Source organism: Xiphophorus maculatus, chromosome 4, assembly GCF_002775205.1.
Source record: "Xiphophorus maculatus strain JP 163 A chromosome 4, X_maculatus-5.0-male, whole genome shotgun sequence".
In the NCBI taxonomy this organism is placed as follows: Eukaryota; Metazoa; Chordata; class Actinopteri; order Cyprinodontiformes; family Poeciliidae; genus Xiphophorus; species Xiphophorus maculatus.
The window spans coordinates 30,133,189-30,159,734 of NC_036446.1; the positions used below are offsets into that span (position 1 = coordinate 30,133,189).

The 26,546-nt window shown below is 40.0% G+C and overlaps 1 protein-coding gene across 3 annotated transcripts in view; it reads left to right on the top strand.

Annotated features, from left to right (window-relative positions):
* Positions 1-26,546, top strand: part of phkb (phosphorylase kinase regulatory subunit beta) — a 107,108-nt gene that overhangs the window by 34,057 nt on the left and 46,505 nt on the right. For all 3 annotated transcript variants that reach the window (XM_023332822.1, XM_023332821.1, XM_023332820.1), the window contains 7 exons: positions 3,730-3,793; positions 8,715-8,810; positions 13,902-14,099; positions 19,464-19,521; positions 20,681-20,758; positions 23,108-23,266; positions 23,468-23,562. In XM_023332822.1, coding sequence (XP_023188590.1) covers positions 3,730-3,793; positions 8,715-8,810; positions 13,902-14,099; positions 19,464-19,521; positions 20,681-20,758; positions 23,108-23,266; positions 23,468-23,562 — 748 coding nt within the window. The remainder of the gene's footprint in view (positions 1-3,729; positions 3,794-8,714; positions 8,811-13,901; positions 14,100-19,463; positions 19,522-20,680; positions 20,759-23,107; positions 23,267-23,467; positions 23,563-26,546) is intronic.

A 26,546-nucleotide genomic window follows, 5' to 3' on the forward strand; every position in this document is an offset into this window, starting at 1 on the left:
AGCCATGATGAGGAATGGAGCTGAATCTGAAATGACTTTTGAAGTGTTTTATACCTGTTTTCCACCCCTCATGCAGATATCATGCAGTGTATCTCTGTTGCCATCAAGTTTCCCAGCATTTGGAGAAACGGCATCCCAGGTTTTAAGCTGAAACTGGCTGTGAAGATGCCACACGAAACGAGCGTCCTTTTCTTCTAATCCACTTTGCAAGTTTTTTGTTTTTTTAAATGAGACATTTTAAATAAATGTATTCATGAACATTTACATGTAAATACATGAGATATTAGCCAGGCAGCTAATTTCCCATTGGAAGGTTGATGTTAACGCACAATCATAAATACAGAGAGGAGGGGCGTAGCGCTGTCAATCATCCTTATGTAAATGTGCTAATGGTGGAAAACCAACTTACCATTACAGGAAAACTGTTTATCCACCTACCTAGCGTTAGCATTTTTAAGAGGCTGTGCTAGCTGCAGCGTCGGAACGAAGAGAGGAAGCGGAAACAACGCCACACAGAGTCATTGACAGCACTAAGACCCGCCTCCTGGTTCTGACTGGTTGTTTTTATTTAGCACTGGAGAAAACAGAAGACCTTGATTTATTTATTTATGAATTTATAAATTTTCATACTGTCACGACATAGTGACAGTTTCAACAAATGCGTAAAAAAAAAACAAAGTTGTAAAAGTGACCTCCTGCAGCTTTAAGAATTGCGAGAAACCCCAACGCAGATCTTTATCTCCCTTTATGGCTATTTGTTGTAATGGGCAACAAAGCAACAATCAGAAATAGGCAAGTAATCTCCATCAAGAAAAACTGCACAGTAAAGAGTTCAACAATCTGAACGCTGGTCGTTAAGCCCACATGTCTGAGCAGCAGCAGCTCTGTTCTGACCCGCTGCAGGGAGCTTTTGTTACCTGCTTCTAACTAACTTATCATCCAAGGTCGAGCTGGCCTCCCTCTCCTCTATCAGCGCCTTGATAAAGATCCTCAATTTCTGCCATGGCTTATCTCCTGGAAGCATGTTTTTCCTTCTTCTTCTTTCCCTCTGACAATCCAACACTATTGGCAGCAGCTTGCCAAGATATCCTGCGGGGGGAGATAACTAATCCAATGTGTCTTGTGCTTCTTGTTGCTACGCTTTTGATTTTCACAATTAGCGAGCGAGTTTCTACATGTAGCTGTGTAATAGCAATTCATGTGCTGTGTGTAAATGGTAAACAACGAGGCTGACTTGTTTTAAAGCAGTTTTATGTAAACTAGATCTGCGTAAGGGAGAAGTCCTTTTCGCTCTGTTTGTGGGTTAAATAGAGATGAACTAGAAAGCCTGTTTGCATTGGGGAGAGGATTTATTTGTACATAACAAATGACTAACTTTTGCCTCTGGAGAACATTTTATCGTCACGTCCGATCTATTAAATAGATTTAAGATTGAAGATAAATTTGACTGAAAGAAGCATATCTAATCCCACCAGCATTGTTTCAGGTTTTAATGAGTCAGATGTAATCTGGCGCAGACTGTTCAGCATCTCCCTGTTCCTTCAGTGCCATAGGAAAATAACTGTCAGGGCATTGCCTTTGTGTGAATATGAAAGTGAAGCATTCACAATATGATTAGCAGATAAGCCAGGCTGCCACTCATGGCTCTCACAGTGCCATGTGTACAGCACTAAGAGAATTGGCATACATTTTTTTAGATGGTCAGTTGATCATTAAGTATTAGAAATCAACAAGGACATTAACATATCCCACCTAAACCCAACAGAACGCTGTAAATTCCACACCATTGATCCCAATGCACAAGCTCTACTCAGGATGAGAATGTGTCGAGATTCCCTTCATTTCCCCACCTTTAGACCGACATTACACATTCTTCAATATGTAAGGCGAGATGACGAGTTTGACCTCTAGCTTTAGTATTTGTATAAATATTTATTCTGTAATGTATTGAGAAATTATATTTCAAGTTTGAAAGTATGAAAATGATTATAGAGTGTGAATTTGCTCCTCTAGTGTACAATTTGTAGTTCTTCATTGTGCCAAATGCTTGTATTACTGGCAGACCAAAGCTTTTCTTGGCTTTGTTATGCACATGTAAACTGTTTCTAAAGGCACTTTCTAATTTCTTTTCACTTTTCGATTAAACCCTGATACTACTTTCATCTGTGTTTTCGCACTGCAAACAGGTATAGCGGCTATGATATGAGAACTGTTGTTTGAGGTGTTTGAAGACGTCGTGACTGGCTTTATTTCTTTAAACGTGAAACGTTTCCCCATTTTTGAGCCGATTATATTTGTGTTGCTCTGTGAACGTGACGGCTCAGCTTTCATCTTGCGTTCTGAAAGCTGCAGCAGGCGGCTCTGTTCCCCAGTAAAGCTTCCACCAACTTGTAATAAGCCAAGAAAGTTCTTGCTGGGAAAGCTGGTGGCTTCCCCTTCCCAAAATGAAGCATGTTGGGGTTTTTTTTAACAAACTTTGAATAGATGAGCTTGTGTCAGCGTTTCGGTTCGCTGGAAGCAGAATTCAAAAGGACTTGAGATTTTGTTTTGCTGTAGTAAAACAATGTGGAGGTAATCTGAGCAGAAGGAGATATTTTTCCGTGGTGGTGTTAAATCAACTCCAGTTTTTTGCGTTGTAAGTCCGGTTTGTTTTGGGAGGTGTGAATGTGCAATCGCACTCTGGTACGGATCAAAAACACAAATTACGGTCCACCTGAACACCAGGTTTTCGGTTCGGTTGAGGGGGAACTCTGGCGCGGCTCGAATTCCCTTCTGAATGCCGAGTGGACCGGAGACGGCGCCAAAAGCAGGAACTGGAAGATACAGCAAGGAATTCTGGGTGAACTCAACCAAAACAAACACGCATCTGTCACTTGCAAGAGAAATCCTACGACCGCTAAAGTCTGACGCCACTTCAATTTTATTCACATTTTGTGAAGGAGGAAGATGTGCTCAGTGTCTTCTTCTGAGGTTTTTTGTGTTGCTTCCTTCAACGGTTGTTGTTGCAGCGCCACCACAGACGATGGGGTGAACGGGTTGCTCCGAGGTATTTGATTTGTTTGACACAGTGCAGTGAAAATGCAATTTTGATTCCCAATCAAACCATGTCTGCCGGACTATCATGTGTGAAAACACGCTATGATGGTTTACACAGCAATGATGGTCACTTTCAAATGGTCCTGAAAAACAATTTGAAGAGGATTTTTAAACTCTCTTTGTTTAAAGAAAGTTTTGACTTTGCATTTAACCCACCTGTAATGTTTTACTTCCACTGCTTGGTTGAAGCGTCTGCAGCGACATCAGAAGTCGTCTTCGCTTTTCCTCCAGATCTCCCATCTAATTTTCTTTCTGGTGCCCGTCTCCACTGGGTAGAAATGGAGACGCAGCAGCGAAATGGATTTGCTTTTTATCTGCATTGCAATCACAGCCGTCAGTCACTGTGAAATCCACTCCAATATTCTTTATTTATGATTTTTAGGGTTTTTTCCTGAAGAGAGGCATTATTTACACCAGACTGCAGCCTCAAGAGCCTTCAGCTTTATTAAGGCCTGCCAGATCTGTATGATCACGATTTGAATTGGGCAGAGTCTTATGAAAGCTGATGGGATAATTCACAGACAGAAACAACATTACAGTATCAAACACTGTAATATGAAGTTTACTGTTTCAGCTAATAACCTTCATTGTGGTCATAATGTGGTTAATTTTTGGTGTTTCTTCTCATTCCAGCTCCGTGGGTCTCGCTAAAGCTGCTCTGGAGGCCATCAATGGATTCAACCTGTTTGGGAATCAGGTATTTGAATTTCAAACTCATTGCTCATATTTTTTTCCTGACTGAGTAAAAATGAAACGCACTACTTCTGAATTCGAGACGGGGCTCTGTCTGAACGGCCGGGTCTGTTTCAGCAGATACTTTATGTTTGCACACACTGTGATCGATGGTCGCAGTTGATCCCGGTTTGGTCTCTCCCGCCCGCTCTTTTGCTAAATCCATTATTGCACTTTTTTTTTTCTTGCTTTGTAAGGCAGAAAAACAGAGTCATTCATTAGACCTGTCAATGGATTAGAAGTAAAGATATTTTTTTCCTCTCGTTCTTGTCAACAGTTGGACGGTACCCAGGATTAGCTTATCTGGCCATTAAATCCCTCAGTAGTTTAGAGGGTTCCTAAGATCGTTATGCGTCGCTGTAGGTTTTACTGCAGAAGCTCCTGTTTGGTTTTTTTGAACTGCTGCGAAAAAGAGAACGTTTTTGGACCAATCCGTCAGCCAGGAAGCAGAATCGGTCAATTTTGCCTTGATTGGCTCTGATCGACGACTGAAGGGTCAATGGCTGCTAAATGCCTGTCAGAAAAAGAACCAAATATGTAGACAATATGTGAAAAAGTAGAAAGACGGAAGAAAACAGAGATACAGAAAATACAAAAATAGTTCAACTAATATCATGAGAAGGATTATTATTATACAAAATTATTAGAAAAAATAATAATAAAGATAACAAAGGTATGTGGAATGTACTAAAAGGTGTAATTGGGGAAAACTGATGCAATACCAAGTGTATACATTTTTTTTAGGTGGAAATGATGAGTTCTATGAATTCTCTGTGAATTTGGGGCCAGATAAAATAAAATAAACTTTACAACATAAACTATATCAGCTCAAGTCCAGACTTGGTTATAAACAGGTGTGATGCAGGTGTGGAGCTGAGCTATGACGTGTTTTACTAGCAGTTAATGTAAACTGAATTGTGTCAAATAAATAAACAATACGTTCTTGTAGTTCTAAACTATTGTTATACATTATTAAAAAGAGGTAGTAAGAATAGGTTTTCTACCTTTACCTATTAGTTTTAGGGCACTTTGTTTTGTTTTCTTGTTTTGCATTTTTAATTGTTTGAAATAAAATAAATGAATGAATCAATCAACACAGTAACACTTTATTTGAAGGGGTGTGCATAAGACTGGCATAATATTGTCATAAACACGAAAGAGTCTTTATGAATGTTTGACTTGTCATGAAGTGTCATTCAGCAAATAGTGTATTAAAAATGCTATTATTTACCAAATAATGTAAAGTTGGCAATTTTAATAGACTTTAAGTGCAACTTTTAGTACGACTTCGGAATAAAAGTGTCATTATTTACTGCAGTGGTTCCCAAAGTGTGGGGCGCGCCCCCTTGGGGTGGCACAGTGCCATTGCAGGGGGGCGCAGGAAGCGGTATGGATGAATGGGAAAAAAAAACAAACTGTTACACAAAAGTGTTTCCCTGTAAAGATGGTTTGTAGTTTGTTTTGTTGCAACCTGAAGTGTGAAATAAACTTCAGTGGAGTTTGAAAACAAAATGTGTGTGTAGGTTTATGTCTGGTTGAACGATGTGTGTGCCCAGTTGATTTTTTTTTTTTTCCTTTTTGGGGGGGATTTTATTGTAATCCATAGAGGGACCCAGAAAATAGTTGGGAACCACTGATTTACTGAATGACAACAGTCATAAACATTCATAAAGACTCCTTCATGTTCATGATAGGTGTTATGTTTATGACAGTGTCATGTCAGTCTAATGCACACCCCGTCAAATAAAGTGTTACCATCAATACTATATAAAATTGGTTAAATGTATTGAAATCAAGAAGTCACATCATTTATTGCTTTCAACAGACAGTGCATGCTTTACTGAACTGCGTCTTGAGTTTGTAAAAAAACCTTTAAATGTCAGACGTTTGCTTTAGTGTGTAGCTGTTGGTAATGTTGGACTTAACTCCATATGTCCAGAGTTCTGCTCCTATCAAAGAGCCTCCAGCGTTTGGTTGGAGTTACATTCTTTAAAATAAAGAAGAAAAAAACAAGATTTAAACAGACTTGGAATTGGCAGGTTGCACCTTACAAGGAACCAGAAAGCGGGCAAAGTCTCATCAGCAACTTTCTACTCAAAATGGGTTCTGTTTTCAAGCTGAGCTTGTTGAATGGATTTACTGACGTGTCAGCTGTATGATCCATGCTGCGCAGAGCATCTGTAGCTGTGTGAGTGCGTGTTGCATCAAGTCTGCTACTCCTATGTGGGAATGCTTGTGCACCAGCTTTCCTCTTTCTTATTAATGACCCTTATCAATCTTGATTTCCCAGCTGACTCTCAGCCGTCCAAAACCAAACCAAGCTCCCCCAGCGCCTCAAAGCGGAACATTTATTATAAACCACGCTCTGCTATCGCACTTATCGCCGACTCCAGACCGTGTGCTTTTCTGTCACATTTAGCCTTTATGCCGGCGCAATGGACACTCTGCTTACAGGTCCAGGGAGTTTATAGTTTTCCTCCACTGACCGCCCCCGCCTCCGACCAGTTGCAGGGATGCAGCTTTTCTGCTCCAGACAAACTGAACTGGAGAGATAAAACTAACATCATCAGCTTTGAAGGCACATTTACGGCTCCTTGAATCCATGTAAACACCCCTTCTTATTATTTTTCTTCCATATCACCAGTGCCAGCATGTTTTATATTAGATTATCCATTAAGATCTTTGAAATAGTGAATATTTCTTATTATATTTACTGTTTACCTCCATTTTCTGTGTGGCTTTTTACAGTTTTTCTATTGACATTACACAACATTTTCTGTTACAAAATAGATAAACAATTTTGTCCAAGATTTACAAAAATTGATCCAAATTATAATAGTTTATATTATTGACAATTACAAGTCAATAATTAAGCATTTATCTGTTTAATTAGAAGCTTTAGAAGGTGTATCATAAGCCTGGCGGGCCACCAGGCTTAGCACTGCTTACTTACTTAAGTTTTTCTTAAATGTTTGCTTTTTTTTAAAGGCTTTTTAGTTGATATTCAGATATGAATCTTCCAATCTTCCAATAACACATAATTATCAAATGATATTTTCATATTTCCTGTCAACCTTAAACATTTTTTAACTCAAAAACACAGTAGGCTGCTGGATGAATGACTGCTGCGCGTCCAACCACCAGGTTTTCTGGGGGAAACCTTGCTTTGTAAACAATTACTATGATTAACCACCATTTTATCATATTTGATGCAATAAGCCAAGTTTTTTCAATTCCAATTAATTTTGATTAATCAGTTAATCAGTCGTATTACACTTTATACTGTTCCTACTTTTACAGCCATGTTGGGGAAAAACTGTTGGTATTTAATGTATTTCACAGATCAGGGTTTCTGTTCATTTTGTTCTGCGGTCAGAAGTGTTCAACCTCATTACAGCCTCTGCATTTTAGTGGAAAGGAGATTTTTAGATCTCATGTTTTGTTTTTTTAATGCCTCAACCTTTGCTCTGAAAGTTACGGAAACAAAAGACTCCAAGTAAAAACTTTTCGGAAGCTGGCACAGTGACAAAAACACATGTTGTTTTCTTATTTGCATATAAATGTGAACAAAAGCTTTTTTGAATGTGCCATTTATCAACCACATGTTATGTTTATCCTGCAGACGTACGCCGATTGAGGTTTTTTCTCATATAACAATCTGACATATTGTTACTCTGAAAAACAAGCAGACAATCTAATACAGCCCTCATATGTCCTTTTTCCCTGCTTTTCTGTTTGCTTTGATTCACTAGCTTGTTTTTCTTTTTTTTTTGTTTTGGTTTTTTTTGCATTTCCCATTCTTTCCTTAGTTTCCAGTGAGATTCGGCTTAAATAGCCTTTTATATTTCACCAACTGCAGTCACAGAAAATAAAAACAAGAAAAAAATGGAAGTTAGTTCCATAAAACTGACTGAAAGAGTAGATTGATTTCTTAAAAAATATAATATTAGAACCTTGTATAACACTAAACATTCATGAAAAAGAGGCACAGTTGATGGAAGTGCATGCTGGTTCACATCTCTGCTGCCTGTCTAGTCCCAGTCATAGATATTAACCTGCCCTTTCAGGTCTGAATGTGTTCATTGATATTTCTACAGATGTATATAATTCTGTTCTGCTTAAAGCCGGTTTTAGTTTTCCAGTGGAATGGCGCTCAGCTGCCTCCGTTTCTGTCCAGCAGCGCTCGGCACTCTGCAGATTGCGAAAGGAAAGATTGCTGATTTGACTAAAAGCCCAGACCTGTTTGGGGGAAGAAAAACAGATTCTAGCAATATTCATACATTATGCATAAGACTTGCATTAAAAACTGCTTAGCAGGTTGCAGGGGTGACTCAGTTGCTTTTATGCGAGCACAGCTGATGAAGCGCATTGGAGCCGGAAAGGTTTGATCACTTAAAAAAAAACAAAAACGAAACAACAACCTGAACAGCTTTACTCTCCTCTTCTCCTCCTCCGTTTCCTAAAGATATTTAAGTGCAGCGGATGAACAGACGACGTTGTGGCTGTTGCACTTCATCTCCCTGTGAGGATTTTTGAAGTGATAAAATAACTATCAGTCCTGCGCTGTTCAAACACTCCCACGTTCAGCTTCAAACAAGTATGCAAGCCAGAAATATCCGATCGGCTTTGCAGGGAAAACGGCGTGTTTTTGATGTGTGGAGGCACGGGGTGAGAAGTTATGGGCTTTAAAGCCAAGTGGTTTTATTTATTTATTTCTTTTTTTTTCCTTTCTTTTCTCAGATAAAGGATGGATGACTTGCCAAGTGCGAATGTTTATGGGGGTGGGCATTCAGACTGGAAATCTATTAGCCGCCACTTTACCTGTGAAGCATGAACAGTTCCTAAGTAACTGTGCTGTTTTTTGTTTTTTCTTGCCCCCGCTGCAGGGCTGCTCCTGGTCTGTGATATTTGTGGATCTGGACGCCCACAACAGGAACCGACAGACCCTGTCCTCCCTGCTGCCCAGAGAGTCTCGCTCACATGTGAGTCAGTCCACGAGCCCCTCGGTCTCCAATCACAGCCGAGAACACCGACCCCAGCAGAGGAGCTGAGTACGACTCAGACCTTCACTTGTGTCACACAATTTGATGGATATGAGGATTATATCTCCCATCACAGTTTTATGCTTCCTGGATCAGCCCTTCTCTCAGGTTTTTACGGAGCATGTATGTAGAGGGTAATGTTTGTACTGTTGACAAAAACATCTGTTAACTGCTTTATATTTACATGAACAAATCCAGCGGCCTGCTTTCTTCCTCCAGTTCATCTCTCACCATGTCGTTTCCAACCAGCTCCAATTAACAAACAAGTTTCACCACTTCTTCTTATGCTTTTCACAAAATGCAAACAATCATGAACTGCTTCAGGCAACTCGCTTCATTATTAATATTATAACTGCTACGCAGAGCATAGGCAGACACTTGGCTTGCGACTAGCTGGTAGCGAGCTAAACAGACAAAGTAGACTCTGTGCTGATGACTCCAGAAACATCCTGCTGAATGATAATTAATTTAGCATTAGCAGCAGGAAGACTGAGTGCTGACTACAGCAGGGTTCTTTTAGGATTTAACTCAACCTTCTTTTTTTCCCTCTTTCTGCAGGTGGTGGAAACAGAGAAACACCAGTGTGTGTTTGCAAGGGAAAAAAACATGAAAAGTCAGTCCACTGATGCAGAAAGAAAACTTACACCAAACAGATTTTTTTGGTGCATTGCTGAATAGCTTTTCCATTAATATTGAAGATGATATATTTAGATAAATATACATTTTTACACCACGTCTGCTGCCGTGCTAATGCCCGATTCTCCCCCGGTGTCAGTCTTATCAGGGTAAAACAGAATGACTGTGCATGTAGTGTTGGGGCGAATTTAAACTTTAAGTTTTATCGCAATATTCTTTGATTGCTATTGTGATAAAAGGGACATTACATTAAATTTTTTTTACTTGGAAAAACATACCAATTTGTCAATTCATTTTGTAGGACACCAGTCACATGATGTGTGATTTGTATCACTAATCTGCATATTAATTACATGCAATGATATTTTCAAATGTATTCAATTTTGATACTCTCATTGATCAGTTTTCTTGAGAAAATAATCAAGCTAACACTCCCGATAATACGGACAGTTTTGGGGGTTTAAGCATAATTAATTGGAACTTATAGTGGCAGCAATCAATGAAATTTTTTATTATTGTCACAATAAATGATAATACGATAAATGCCCAACCCTACTTTCATGTAACAGTTTTAGCAACATTGTGGGGTGATTCTCTGTGAAAAGCCAGATCTACATTTGCTCATTTTAAGACAGCCGTCGCACCGTTTGCGCCTACCAGGAGTTTTGTTCTTATTCTCTCCCGAACTGTAGCCTGCCACACACACGCACACACACACGTCAAAGGCTAATCGCACACATCAGATGGACCCACACCCCCGTGTCAATTCTAAATTTCAATTTAGAGCCGCGTTTCTCCCTTGTAGTCGATCATTACGCCAACTGTGCTGCTGATTGTTCGGCGTTCAGAAAGATTTGGCGAAAGTGAGAGGTGGCCTCACGGCAAATGTGGGGGGGAAAAATGAAACGGAATCAGGAAAAGAAAGGAGGCGTAAAATTGTTTCCTCTTTTTTTCACTCCACCTCTTGCAGACACTTCAGTGATCACATCTGCATGCAGGCACGTGCAGGGGGGGGGGGCTTGAGCACCTGCCCTTTTTTATACTTGATGCTCCTAGTGCCCTTTTTGAGTTTTTTTATTTTTATTTTTTTGAATTTTTTATTTTTAATCTGTATGTCAGAAAGCCTGTTTGTGCCCCTCAGCAATAATATTTAGCTAAATATAATAATTTGTTAAAAATAAACTAGTCTGGCTGCCCTCAGTCTAATAATGACTCTCAGAGCCTCCATGTTGTTCAGACTCCGGGTCCATGGTGAGGAGGAGGCGGATCTGCCTTCTAACTATCAAATTATGGGCAAGAATATTTTTTCATACACTGGTTTGTGAATAAAAACGTAGGTCTAATGTTAGAAAAACTGTTTCTATTTATATTTTTATAATCGTCCTTGCAATAGCGGGACAAAACCCGCCTCGCCCATAAACTCAGAAATGTTTCGGCTGCAGAGAAACTTCTAACTTCATCATTCTGCTAAAAGCCCGGTTCACTACAGGCAGCTTGAGACGGTCCCACCGACAGATAGAAAGAATATCTGTCTTTATATCAGACATCCTGGTATAAGACACGGTACCGACTGTCACCGCGAGTCGCAACGCAGCTCAAAGCTCCGGTACCACCTGGTACCACCTGGTACCACTTGGTACCACCTCCTCTCTGTTTGCTCTGCTTCTCCTTAACGTTTCTACCAGGTGGGTTAAAGCTGCTGCTGACGGGATCTGGGCTGGAGGTTCTGGGCTGTAAATAGAAGTTACTGCAGAACCTCAAGTGTTAAATGAAAATTCGGCCCAATTAGAGTCACAAAATAAACATCAGAGAAAATATTGTAGCAATAATTAGAACCGCAGCAAAAAGCCAAACATGCCACAATGAAATGAATCAAAATGTCTCCAAAGCATCGGGGGACTGACAGGGGCCACCGGGGGATTCCAGGTAGATTCCAGGTAGATTCCAGGTGGATTGCAGGTAGATTCCAGGTAGAGTCCAGAGATGCGCATTGCAGCAGCTGTTCCTCCAGGGCCGGCCCAAGGTAATATGGGGCCTTAGACAGACCCCCCCCCTCCCCCCCCCTCCCTCCGTCCTACTAAGAACCTCAGCATCACTAACATGTTTAAATATTGATCAGGTGAATCTGTGAGAGGGAGACCAGGTTTATTGGCCGAGTTTAAAATCAATCACTGATTATTGGTTATTTGCTGTGATGTATTTGTGAACAAACCCAATTCAAACACAAAGATTACACCATATTGTAGCCATGGTAACAGAACAATCAAACTATCAAGATGATTCTTTAAACTTTTACAAAGTAAATGTCCTAATTAAATCCTAAATGTACTATTTATTTTTCGCAGCTGAATGCATTAAATAAAATGTAATAACATTGTTATTCTCTATAAATGATGCTACAGGTTTAAAGGTCTACAGGTCTGTGTTACAATTAAACCATTTTTAGGGGCCCCTGAATATCTGGAGGCCCTTGAGTGTCTGGAGGCCCCTGAGTGTCTGGAGGCCCCTGAGTGTCTGGAGGCCCCTGAATGTCTGGAGGCCCCTGAATGGCCCCTACCAGCAGCTACTGAGTTTTCTTTCCCTTGATATTCCAGTCTTATAATTCTAGATCTAGAGGTTTAACATCAAACAATTATATAGATTTAACCCCTTTGAGTTTTTTATAAATCAGTCTGCAGGCAGGTTATTCTAGAGGTTAAATAGATGTTATTAGGGATTAATTAGTAAAATGGCAGCAAATTTGCTTATTTCATAACTTCATGACCTTTGACCTTCTCTCCTCTGCTCTGTTTAACAGTTGCAGTCTCAGATCAGCTCAGCCCTCCAGGACTGTCAGCAGCAGAAACAGAAACTTTACACCTGATGGGGAAAATATAGACTATATTTGCTTTGCATTTCCCCACATGATGGCAATGATACAGCAGGATCCAATTAGATTCTTGATTAATATGGGTTGTTGTACTGTGTTTTTGTTCTATGTGCCCCTTTTTTAAATTTGAGCCCCTGCCCCTTCATAGGTCTCTGCACGGCCCTGTCAGCATGTATTTGCGTGTGTGTGAGAGTGTGTGTGCTGAATGTGTCGGGCAGGAAAGCCACCCGTCAGTATTTGAGGAATCAAATGAGTGTAATTAGAGGATCAAAGGGCCGTTTCAGCCATGTTAGGCTGACATTAAGGGGGGGGAAGTAGTGTAGGGGTGCAGGATAATGTCAACAGTGCAGGATTATGTCAAGATAAAGATACTAATACCATATCAGTGCTGCTTGTTGTGCGTCAAAAGATCCAATTTCAATGTTCGGTCGCCCGTACGAGGTTCTGCTCTGCTCTTTGTTGAGCGACTATAGCCAAGCGGTTTGCCTTGTCAATATGCACACTGGAGTTGTAATGAGATGTCAGATAAAAGGGCCGGGGCTAAATGCTTCTGCCCCAGCCTTTGTTCCTGCAAAGATCAGCGCAAATTGAGAGAGAATCCAATACAAAGGAGCATCAAACAGACCTGGAGGGAGACGCGCTCGTTTAGCCGCTTGTTGAATGAACTCACCGCGGCTCTGAGGAAACTTATTGTCCAGGCAGCCGAGTCTATTCATTAAGAAAACGCAGGAGCTTTACTTTTGGAAACCCTTATTGACGAAGTGAAAATATTTCTGGTTGCTCTATGTGAATTATGTGCTTTTTTTTTTTTTTTTTCGTTCTGCTCAACACGTCGTCTAGTCATATCGGCTTCTTAATTGCTGTAGCATTGTTTATACCTAATGAGTGGTTCTGTTACAGTTCAGTCAGATACGGTTCCGTTTGGAAGAAAATTATACAAAAATATTTTTAGCCTTGATTAGTGCTGACTTATAATGAGAGCTGAAACATTTAGATAAACTGTATTGAATCAACTATTGAAACAATCAAATAAAATAGTAATAGATTCATGTTAACTGGAGTACATTGACTTATAAAAGACCAGTTGTTGAAACAACATATTCAGAGCAAAAGCCAAAACTTGATAACAAATATTATTTTAATTTTTTTAATGAATATTATTATTATTATTATTATTATTATCTTTTTAATGATCTGATAATCCAACAATAATCAACAGATCAGCTCTATGATGTGTTGATGTTGGGACTAAGCTTTGCTCATTTGGATGTTAAAAGTGTTATTTTTAGCTGCTGATGGATCCTTTGCTGCAAATGATCAAGCATTCACTAAAGGAATTTTAGTTATTTTATTACACACACAAAAAAAATGTCTTATCTGAAAAAGGAATTGACAAACTGCAGAATCCAATTAATTGTCAAGATAATAGGTGGAGTGATCGATAACTTAAATAATCGCATCCCTACTAATGGTGCTGTGTTAAGTTGAGATTGTCAGCGACTTGCTGTGTTTCGTCTCCCTGACAGAACACCGACGCCGCCTTGCTCCCGACCATCAGCTACCCGGCCTTTGCGGTCGATGATGACGCTCTCTACAGCCAAACGCTCGACAAGATTGTCCGGAAGCTCCGAGGCAAATATGGCTTCAAGCGCTTCCTGCGCGACGGCTACCGCACGGCGAACGAAGACAAGAACCGCCGCTACTACAAACCTGCTGAGATGAAGGTGAGTGTTAGGACTCCGGGTGGGATTTCCTATTCATGTTAAATGGTTGTTCAGAGAGTTCTGGACTGGTCATCTGAAACCCAGTGGACACATCGACCCTGCATTGTTGTTTTAGCTCCTCCCACCATTGGGTTATCGTGGTACAACAGCCGCCTGCAGCTGCTCTGTTTCACCCCCAATTCCTTCTCTGGAAGGGAGGGAGTGGTGTTTGAACCGAGAACCTCCGGGTTTATGGCCAACCTATTCTATGGCAGCACCAGACCTGCTGCCATATCCACAATAGTCATCAGTAGCTGCGTTTCCATTACAAATGTTCAGAAAACTTTGTTGATATTTTGCTAATGTCAAAAAAACAACACAATTTTGCAATTGTTGTGTTCCCATTAAATAAGAAAAGCAATTAAAATCATGTGAATTAGTTTGATAATTCATAAAAAAACCCCGGTCCGCCATCATCCTCATGCCACTTCCTGTCGTCTTCTTTCGTCTTTTCTGCCAGGAGTAACATCTGGTTTTTGATCACTTGGCTCGCGTGATGCAAAAATGCAATATCACAAAGTGTGCCGTATGATTTTGATTCAATATAATTCACAAATCTGCGATGCACTATGCCTATCTAACGCAGTCATTTGCATCTATTTCAACTCACAAAAACATTTAAAATAATTTTCTCTCCAAATTCCTACAGGCATCGAAAGAAAAGTTCAAAATGTCAAAATAAAGGACATCGTAAACTTGATGATATAAATGAAACATTTTGAATCGTATACTGAATCATTTCATTTATATATATCGATGTATAGATACAACCCTATTTAACGGGTGTGGATTTTACATAGACGGGATAAAAAGACAGTCCCTGTTATGCTGATGTCATATTTTATGGTAAACTTCTGGCCACATAGGAGAACTCTCAGGAAACGGTTCTGAAGTTTGGCAGTTTTATTAAAATACAGGAAGCTGCAGTAGATTTCTGGTCCAGGGGGGTTTAACTCCGGGAGCGGAGCAGTAGGATGAATGTCTCAAGGTGAGATTCAGGAAACGATCTTACTGGTTGAATAGGATTGCTTGAATCCAGAGAGAAGTGAGGAGTTGACGGCGGAGGATTCAAGAGCGGACAGGTTGAGTAAATCCTGGAGGATCAGATCCAGGAGGGAACTCGGGCGGTAACCGTAGGAACAGGCACGAGGTCAGAGTTGAGTTGACAACGAGGAGTTAACTCAGAGGGTTAGAGGCACCACACAGGTCGACACGGAGGCGTCGAATCAGAAACCGGCAGCCAGCTGCTCTAAAGCTTCTGCTGGTGGGCTGATTAGGAGCAGGTGTGCTGGAGCATCCGGCTCAGCCACGCCCCCTGGTGGAGACCTGCATCTTTACAAGAAACAGAAACACCCCAAACAACACACCCAGCTAGCTCCTTTACCGCACAGGATGAATCATTTGCTATGAAAAACTGAGGCTAAAAGAGACGGTCACTAAGAACACCAGGCAGCAAGAATGGATCCATTTCAGTTTTCAATGACTGAAAAATTCTTCTGAAAATCAGTACAAAATGCCTCTCATCTCCATTGAACTTTTGTACACTTTGTTACATTACAAACTTGTGATTCCTGGGATTTTTGTGCAACATCCCAACATTAGATTAGATCAGATTCATCTTCACTGTTGTTGCACATGTACAGGTAGAGAGCAATGAAAATGGAAATTTGGTATCTAACCAGAGGAGCAGCATAAAGAGAGAGAGAGAGAGAGACAGAGAGAGAGAGAGAACACATATATATAGATAGATACATACTGTATATATGTATCTATATATAGAGATAGATAGATATCTCTCTATCTCTCTCTCTCTATATATATATACAGTATATATATATATATATATATATATATATATATATATATATATATACTCAACCGCACAGTGATTAACAAAGGAAAAGTCACAGACGATGAAGGCGCTTCCTTGATTTGCCGAAGTGGGCACTCACGAGGCGCCGAGTCTGAACCACTTTGCAATTAGCTGCATTTAATCCTGCAGCTAATGGGATAAAAAGACTCTGAGGCTCTGAATTATCCAACATTTCTTCAGGCTCCTTCACACCTTCATTCAGAGAAGAAAACACACAAAATGTTCCATAAAACATTATGGAACATTTGTTTTCCACACAATCTGCTGTTTCCTCTTCATCTAGAGTAGTAGTGTACCTACTTTTGTATGTACATGACTTGATTTGGATCAGAAACTTTGTATTTTTTTTAGTGAAAGGTCAGGAAATATTACTGCAGAGTGACTTTCTAGTACTAATACTCAACTAGCTGTCCTTCTAGGAGGCGGAGGGGTTGCTATGGATTAGATTTCCCGACCCTGTAGGCGTCTACAGTAAGACAATGGTGACATGGGATAGCGGGTTGTGGGAGTGAAGACAGTCTGGAGGGCGAGGGGTCGCAGGTAGACCAGGTGTCCCTGCAGAGGACACCTAGAGGATCGATTGAAGCTGTTGTTGTTGGCGTTTAGAGAGAATTCACTGCGGGGGCGAACGCCTGCGCTTCCTGTCTGCTCACTGAGAGCAGCAGCTGCCTTGGTGACAGACAGTTTTACCAATCAGTCAGGCTGCTCAAGCACAAAACACGAGGGAACGCTGCGTGTTTACAGCCCAAAGGGGCGAAAAAGCACGGGCCTCATTGAGCGACTGCCTTGCCCCCACCGCCGCTAACCAGCCTCCCCTGCTTCTGCGCGTTGTTATGCACTTTCCTGTCTATCATTTTCCCCTCATTTCTCCTCCCTCTGTCGCTGCAAAAGCAGTTTGAGGTGCGGCAGATCTGCATAATGGCAGCATGAAGACACAAAGCGTTTAAAGAAGCACGCTCAGACAGAGGTATCCGTGGAGTGACGGCGTCGGCGTGTGTCGGCTCCATTAGGTGTTTGTTTCTGCATTAAGATCTAATCTCTGTTATCTTCCATCGGTGTGGAGAGGATTGACAGAGATAATCAGAACAAATGACGGTTACAAGAAATGTAGGCGTGAACACACCTGCCTGCAGTCTGTACTAAGTAAATAATCACCACTGTGATTATTGTTTTTGATCTTATTACAGTTGGACATTGGTTTTATTTAATGCAATTTTAGGTGTCATGTTATTACCAGAATCTTTTTTTTTTGTGGGTTTTGTGTTTTGATTTAAACCAAACATGGAAAAAGCTGCATTCAGATTCTCTGCACATCATATCTGGAACAGACTTCCAGAAAACTGCAAAACAGCCGAAACAACGAGTTCCTTTAAATCGAGACTAAAGACCCGAGTGCTTAGAGTTTCCTTTGAACCATGAAAAATGGAACATTGACCAACATGTTTGATGTTTGTTGATTATTTTAACAGTGGGACTTGACAAAATGTGATGCCTGTCGCTGGTTTTCACAATTGTTGGCTTAATTCTGTTTTTATGATGTAAAGCACTTTGAACTGCCTTGTTGCTGAAATCCATCCATTTTCTTACACCTAGTGGTGCTGGTGCCTATCTCCAGCTAACGTATAAACTTGATTATGTTAAAATATCCCAGACATCCGACTTGCATTCGATCGAACATCTTTCTTCTTGGCTTATTGGAATCCGCAGTGGGAGAAAAGTCACATCCATTATCTTGACTGTTTCTGGGAATTTGCAGAAATCATCAGTTGAAGTTTATCGGTGTTACGATAAATCACAAATCTTATTTCTGTATACTTTTTTAAGGCTGTCAACTCCTGTTTAATCATGTTAATTAAAGTGTTGCTGTGAATTAATCATGAATAATTAATTGGACAATGCAAAAAAAAATATGATTTAATAAATTAGTTGTTTTTTTTATTAGGGCTGTCAATTCATTACAACGATGCTGCACCTTTTTAAAGACCAGAAGATTCGCTTAGTAGAAAAACGGCTGAAACAGAAACAGGAAATTCCGTTCAGACTACAGGGCAAAACGTACAGCAGCCTGTGTGTTAATGTTGTGTCCAAAAAATATTAACGGCGTTAAAAACATGTGAATTAAAACAAGGTTAACGAGTTAATTTTCACAACCCTCATTTTTTTCCTGATAATAATGGATAAGACAATAACTGTCCATATCTACTTAACCAATATTTGTTGTTGGTTAACTCAATGGTAATGTCAGCTGTGTCCTTGACCTTCACAATTTTCTTAGCCACCTATTAAAAATTACGACCTTTTTTGTTGTTTTGCACTGATTGCAGAACTATACTAAACGCTATGTGTGTTAGTCAGATCTAACCAATGTTAGACCAGTATTTAAACCAATATTTCCTAGTGTTTTTACCACATTGTGCACATTGAAAGTGAAACTGTTCTGCTGCTGCAGGCTCCTATTTGAGTTCTTTGGTCCTCCAAAAACTGACTGATCATTCAGAAGGGCGGTCCGGATGAATGTAGAGGAGTATGAATATTTTTCTGATATATTATCGGTAAATATTGGTTATCGGCCACAACAGAAATGTTAACACCAGATATCGGCATAAATCTTCACCTCTAGTTCTATCAGTTTGACTTGTTTTCATCCAGGTGTTGGAATGGATGTGCTATCATGATTATCTCCAGGATGGATTTTCAATAAACGTGTGTGATGTTGTGCCATAACTGTGATGTATCATAACTTTGGGCCTGCCTGCAGCAGAACGCCTGCTTGACTAGTCGTAGAGTCGTGGTTTATGCTATAAAGGCTCGTTCCACCGCCACATGCTCTCCCTCCAGGCTTTGTTGCATTAAGATGGCAGCAAATCAGTGCGGGGGTTGCCCCCCGAGGTGCCCGAGTTTAATTAAATCAAAAGCCTTAATTAAAAGTATGCGATTGGTCATTTATCAAGCGTTTTATTTATAGCTCCACGTTTCCAGGGTGTGAAATTGTTTTTGTGTTTACTACTTTTGTTTTGAGATCTTTTGACTTTGAAATGTGGGTTATTACTGACCTGTATCCCTGATTCGTTGTCCATCATCAGAATGCTGCATGCATAAAGCGTCCATATAACACAACAGCCTTCTTTGTCCTCTTCATACCATCACACTGAGGAAGCGATCAAACTCAGGGATAGTAACAAATGCATATAATGATGTATGTAATGTAGCTGTATTGCTGTTCTTGAGGTGGCAAATTAAATCTTCACTTTCCCATCAACAGATCTGCCTAAAATGACAATAATACAAAGAAAAAAAAACCTTGGAGAGCATTAAAGAATGATGTGTTTTCTGTGTGTTTTTCTTTGCTCCCTGCCGTTTCATATTAAGAAGCTTTCCTGCTTTCACTTCAAGCTGGATGCTTTGTAAAACTAGAAAGCAATCTAATTCCTTCTCTCTGCGTGTCTCTGCAGCTCTTTGATGGAATCGAATGCGAGTTTCCCATGTTTTTCATCTACATGATGATTGACGGTAAGCCTCACTCTCTTCGCCGCCGCTGCTGCTATGATGCCTCATTGGGACGAGAGAGAAAACCTGCTTGTAGTGTTTTTGAAAGAAAATTACATTTTGGTTTATTTTGAAGAGACATTAAAAAAAAAAACTACAATTGATTCTTAAAACATGTTTAACATGACAAAATAGGTGATAAAGACATTTTCTTTTCTTTCTTTTTTTCCCCCAAAACAGAGAGTCATACACATTCTGTATCCATGTCGCATTAAGGCTCTACACCAGGGGTGTCCGAAGTCTGTGGGCGTGATTGGTTGTTGTTGGTTGGCACTGGGAGAAAAAAAAAAAAGTCTTTCTACCTTGAAAGACTTTTTTTTTTCTTTTTCACAAATTGTCCGTCTCAGACTGTTGCGTCACAGTGATAATTTCAACAAATATGTAAAAAACAAACAAACCAATGAATAAAAGTTGACGGTGTGTGTATTTCAAATCTTGCAGGAATTACAAACCCATTTTCTAAAAAAAACTAGACCAATTTGTTTCTTTCATAATAATCCTCGTTTAGTTTGTTGCTGAGCATAAAAATATAGAAACAAACAAAAAACAATCAAATTAGGTTCTTTTTTTTTATTAAAACCCCTCAACTGTCTCATGACCCGTCAGATAACATGTAAGTGTTTTCAAGGTGACAGTTAAAGGGTTAAAAATCAGGTTTTTGCAGCCCATGTGGCAAAATGTGTGGACACCACTGCTCTACAAAGCTGTTATAGTTCAAGTACAGAGGTTTGCTTCTTTACGGTCTAGTCAAATCCACCGTAGTCCATGGCTGGATCAATGGTTTAACTCAGACACTCAACAGATTCACATATCTGCACAAAACCGTTCAGCATCTCAGTATAAGTTAAAAACTTCTTGTCTTGTCCTAACTCTAAAAAAAACAAACAATCCACATTATGGAACCTGGGTGTTTGTCTTCTCAGTACAATGACACTGACACAACGGGAGTGTGCATAAACGTATTGTTCATGTTGTGAGGACCAATTCAGTCACAAACAGTAGTACAAACAATCTGCTCTGGGATCACATCTGTCTCATAGCTGCAGGCAGAGAGACACAGAGAGCGCAGCCCAGAGCGCCTTCCCTCACCATCCAGTCCGAAATGTGTCCCTGTCTCTTTAAGGTGTGTTCAGAGGAAATAAGGCACAGGTGAAGGAGTACCAGGACCTCCTGGAGCCCATCATCTTCCAGTCGTTCGAGGGTGAGTTTTCACGTAAACGCACGTACACATCCAGCAACTGTTGGTTTCTGATTTCTGATTTTGTTTGTCATGTTAGATCCTGTCATTTTTAGCATGAGAAAAACGTTACATAAATCTACGTCTTTTCACCTTGACTGCAGCCATTATATTGAGGGGAAACGGTTACATAATAGGAAAGTCAGCAGCTTGGCGTTTCCTCTGGTCCATTCAGAATAGACTGGGAATAATTAGAGAGTAGACAGGATGATGGTGTGAGACATTAGTTGCCTCCATAGAGTCTTTGTACTTGTTCTGTATAAAATAGCACCAACTCCTAAAGTTAATAGTCTGAGCTTTGGAGGTGAATCAAAAAGGTTTTTCTTTTGTTTCACCATTAATGTTAATGAGAAAAAAACTAAACAAATGTGATTACTGCTGTCAGAAGAATTCATTGACTTTAATTGATTTGCTAAAGCATAAACATGCCGCCCTCTGCTGTGAGTGTGGCTACTTATGTAGCATAAAACAGCAAAAATATATTGCATCAAAGATGACAAACACAAACAGGTCAGAAACTGTGACTGAACAAACACGCATCACTACGCTAACTTACAGCAGAAACTCTAACAGACATGAAAACTGTTTCACACTGGTGAATATTTTGAGAATCAGGTCAGAACTGACTTACAGCAGGGGATTCTCAGCTGGCGTGGCGCTCTGAAGATAATCTGGAGTGGCAGGGGGGGGAATCACACAGGAGGCAGGACATCAGGTCAAATCTGCACCCTTACATTTTAATGTTCTTCCTTGTTTGTTGTTCAGAGCACGTTTAGGAAGGCAGCTCATGTTTCATATCGGGATGTCTGTGTTTCCTTTATTTCCCTAAAATTGTTGCCGAATATATTTTTTGCTTATCTTCAGCTCCTTTAACTATTTTTTTGTGTGTATATCAGAGTCATACTACGTGTACATTAGTAAAAGGATGAAGCCTAATAAACGGTTTGCACCTTTTTATTTTATAAATAAAAGGTTTAAAGGTACGCTTTACATTTACTTCCAGCCTCCCTGATTCAATACTTGGTGGGAGCAAATTTCACAGCTCTAACAGCTGAGGGTGTTTTAGAGTGAGCTTCACACATCTACATGCTGAAACGTTGAGCTCTTCCTCCTCAGCTCCGGCTCATTCCTGCCAATAAACATGTTCAGCTTGAGCCATAAATTCTGAATTGGATTTAGATGTGAACCAAGCTATTTTAACACTTTAATATGCTTTGATCTTAACCATTCGGCTGTACTGCTGGCTGCAGTTTGAATTTGTGTTTTTTCCATTTGTGTACCATAAGCAGTCCTCTGTGAGACGTTTAAAGCGAAGCTTGGTGTGTTGGAGCCCATCCCTGCTGTAAACCTGAACTCAACACTCTTCCTGACTTGTGTGTTGTGTTCCTTGTCCTTTGTAGTTCTGTGATTTTTCTCTAAACTCTGAAATCTTCATAGAAAATCAGGAGATAAACTCAGATTAAATAGGCAGCTTTTGATGGATTTTATCTAGAGGGGACCAGAGTAAAAGGGGCTGAATGCAACTGCAGCTAGCACACTATTAATGTAGACAATCACCTATCAAATCCTTCTGTTTACACTTTGTTTTGGTCAGGTGAAGAAAAAAAAAAACATGGATATTTGTTGTAAAGAGAGGGTGTGAATACTTTTACAAAACAGTGTCGGCCATGTTTGATTGAAACTTTTTTTTTTTTTTAATCAGTGCACAAACAGCATGCTGTAAAATCCGAAGAATGTTCTTTGTCCACTTTAAATATCATTTAGTCACCTGGAAAGTGGTCTGGAAAAGGCCTAAGCTAAGTGTTGAAGCAGCTCTGAAACATGTCGAGTCTCACTGGTAGCATACACTGGTCGACTCGGCAAATAGAAAGAGTCCAGCTGCATGATTCAGCTTAGAGTTCAGCACAAAAATCAGACTATAGTGGTCATTGAATTCAACTGAAAAATACTTTATTTATCCCAAAGGGAAGATAAATGCTACTATAATTAACATAAAGAGTGATTGTGGATAGTGATGCTGTCCAATTCCACATTTTCCTCACTAAAATATTTCTAATAAAAAAGATTACTGTTATTTTGAATGCAGAACCTTGTTAACTAGTCCATGTTTGTGTCTATACCAACTCAGGCATGAATCTGTTTCTCTAAAGTTCTCTAAAACACACAACTGGTTTTGTAAATGACTCCTTTAAGCTGGAGTTGTTGCTTCATTCTCTGTGCTGCGTCGATTTAGACACATTTTACTCAGAGACACAGATCCAGAGAGGATGTGGTCTATGTAAACACTGCTTTATTGTTTTGTTTTTTTGACAGGCCACGCTGTGATCCCCAAGTACTACTATGTACCGGCCGACTTTGTGGAGGCGGAGCAGAACAAACATGGAAGCCAGAAGCGTTTCCCTAGCAACTCTGGTCGTGATGGCAAGATGTTCCTCTGGGGTCAGGCCATGTACAACATTGCTAAGCTGCTGGGTGCGTTTCTTAAATTGTTAACATGGCAACAGTTTGTCATGTAGTTACGATTTTAAGATTCCTTAAATCTATCGTTACACTCCAGTTGAATGCTAAGAACAGCTATTGATCAGAAGTGTTTTGTTTTTTTCCTGTCTGTAAATCTTTCAGTGACATTCATAATCTTTTGTTTCTGCACATGTGCGTTTCTTAACTTTCCAGTGGATGAGCTGATCAACCCTAAAGACATCGACCCCATCCACCGATACGTCCCACGGCAAGACCAGCGCAACGTCAGCATGAGGTACTCCAATCAGGTAAGATTCCACACAACTGTGACGTCTAACAATGCAGAAATCTGAGATTCATTTTTGTTACAAGTTAATAGGAATTAACCTAATGTCTTACTTATTATTACCTCTGTGCTCCTCTTTTTTTCATTACTTACATGTTTATCCTTGGAGAAACAGGGGAAAATTACTAATGATCAATCTCAAATAATTACTCTAGTTCTGCTTCATAAGTGAGTCAGCCCACACAGTCATAAACACTGAAGCTGTTCCATTAAAATGGTATTTTTATTAACGTCTATTAAGCCAAAGCATGAAACCGTGAATGTGGAAGGATAACTCGGCAATGAAAATAAAACGCTGGATCAGAGACTAATAAAACTAGCAGGAAGCCGGACTACGCCGCAGGGGATTCTGGGTAAACACAACCAAAACAGACACACAAGTCTAAGCGCTAGTGGGAGAAATGTCAAAGACGAAAGAGAAATCCTATAACCGCTAAAATCTGACAGCACTACGTTTATGTTTATGAAGAAGGAAGTCGCCCTCAGTGTCTCGTTTGGACGTTTTAGTTCTTGGATCACAGCACCACCACAGGCGAGGAGGTTGCGGTGGCTTCTCAGAGGGTTTGGTTCATTTGACAGTGCAGTGTGAAAGCGAACCGCAGCAAGTGAAAATGTAGCAAATACTGCAACTTTGGTTCCCAATCAAACCGACTCTACAGGAAGATAGCAACTTAGCTTAAAATGACAGCTTACCAAAGACTCTACAAGGTTCTGAGTGGCTTTATCATCCTTTTCTTGGAGAACTCCAACACTTGTTCTCTCTGCTCTCATCATGTTCTTCCCTTTCTCAGCTCTGGGTCTAAGCTCTACTTGTGCTCTCGTGCCTCCTTAAATCATGTCCTCTGCTGTTGTGGACTGTTCTTCACCCCACCTGGAAAATCCAGTTTGACACCAAAAGATAAACAAGATATGTTTGAATCCTCCGCGGTGTGGTCCGCATCCTGTAAGGCAGACTTTATTCCTCCCAGTTTTGGTAGCAAGGCTGTAAATAAAAAGAAGCTCAGGTGCTCTTTGTAATCTCTGTAATTAAAGGGGAGCATTTGAGGGCTTAAAACGTTTAAATTGAGCTAATCCGTTCCTGTGTAAAAATGAACCTCCTCCGTTTCCCTCTCCTGGAAGGAAATTCAGCTGGAAGAATAGATTACACACCGGCCTAAAAAATGAAATATTTATGCTGGACTGACTGTTGGAGACTCTGTGGACTTACATTAGCAAAGAACGTTTCACATTTTTTGCGATTGGCCCCACGTGGGTCCATTTTTTTAGAGAAATGTTCGAGGTCCTGGAAACAGTCTTAAAAAGGAACATATAATTTCAGTTTATGGTAATATATGGTACATATACAGTATATGGTACATTGGGAGGATATGAACTACAAAAAAATGTTAAAAAAATAAATACCTCCTTGGAGTGCTATTAATGGCAGCAAAAAAGGCCATAACCTGAAAATTGTCTGTAAGAGAAACAGTGGACTGATTTCATATAGTATTTTTGTCATGGAAAGAATAACTTTTAGACTGAAGTCAGAAGGAAACTGGTGTTATATAATTATCTAATTTTAATTTAATACATTTTTAATATTTTTTATTTCTTTTTTCCCGATTTCTCCAATTAATGTCGCAGCTTGCTTCCTGGTTAGGTTTATTTATAATGTACAAAAACAAAACAAAACATCAATCAAATGATATAAATGACCAAATATAAGCCGTAAACGTTGCAAATTGTTCAACGAAAACAGAAATTCCATTTAAAGAAGCTGATGTTTAACGTCCATGTTTCTGTTGAAGAACTTTTTTCTACATTTTATTTTAAACTTTCAGTCTCGTTGTTTCTGCCCTCTAATTCCTTTTTCCTCCCCAAAGACTCGATTTATGGCTCATATCAAACACCCTGTTTTGCCCTCCTCTGTTCTTAAATGCCTTTTTTTTTAAAGATCTCCCTCCTGGCTCCTCACATGCAAGGAAGTCTTAATTGTGTTTCCCTAAATCAAGAGCAAACCAGCAGATATTATACATATTTATGGTTTTTTACCTTGCCAGAGGCCAACCTGGCAGATGAGGATTAAACCCCGCCTATTTATTCCTCTAAATGGCAATCAGGATGAGGTTTAATCCATATCGACTGTGGCCGGCAGCTCCGAGGATCACGCTGATGAAAGCTGGAGATACATATTCACCTGCTTCATGAAACCATTTTTCCACCTCCATATTCCACCCGTTTCTGTTGCCTGGCTGATAAGACAAAGCTGGAACAAGGCACAGGGAGAGGAAAAGGCTTTAGAAGGTATGACAATTGGCAGAATAAATCCAAATATCAGCAAAGGGAACAAAGGAAATGTTTTTATCCAGCCGGCCTCCGCGCTTGAGTTTCTTACCGTCTCCCGTCTCGTTGTAGATAACAATGTTTCACTTTGCGACGGTGTCGGGTGGATCTTTTTTTTTTCCCCCGCTCGTAAGAAACCGAGCGCAGCGTCAAGCGTTTGAAATGCGATGGAGTCAGAAGTTTACATCCACTCACCCTGGTTAAGGATGAAATGTTTCTTCTGGACCTTTTAATAAATGCGATTTGAAGCGTTTTCTTTTTCAGATTAGAATGATTACACTGCTGAGACTCAATCTTATCAAGTAGTTCTGTTCTGGTTTCTATTGCAAATATTCTAGTGCACTTCAAATGAGGCAAGACTAACTCACGAGGAACTCTATAGGAAAATAGAGTTACTCTTTGTAAGTCAATAATTCCTCAATATTGATGAAAAAGAACAAGTTCTACTGGCAGATTATTTCCCTCATAACATGGCGAAACGATCGAAATGTTTGTCGATTGATCTGGATCGTTTTGACGCAGTGCGGCGTGAAAGCGAGCCGCAGCAGCTGAAAATGTAGCAAATGTTGCAGTTTTGGTCCCAAATAAAACAGAGTCTACTAGACTATTAGGTGTGAAAACGCC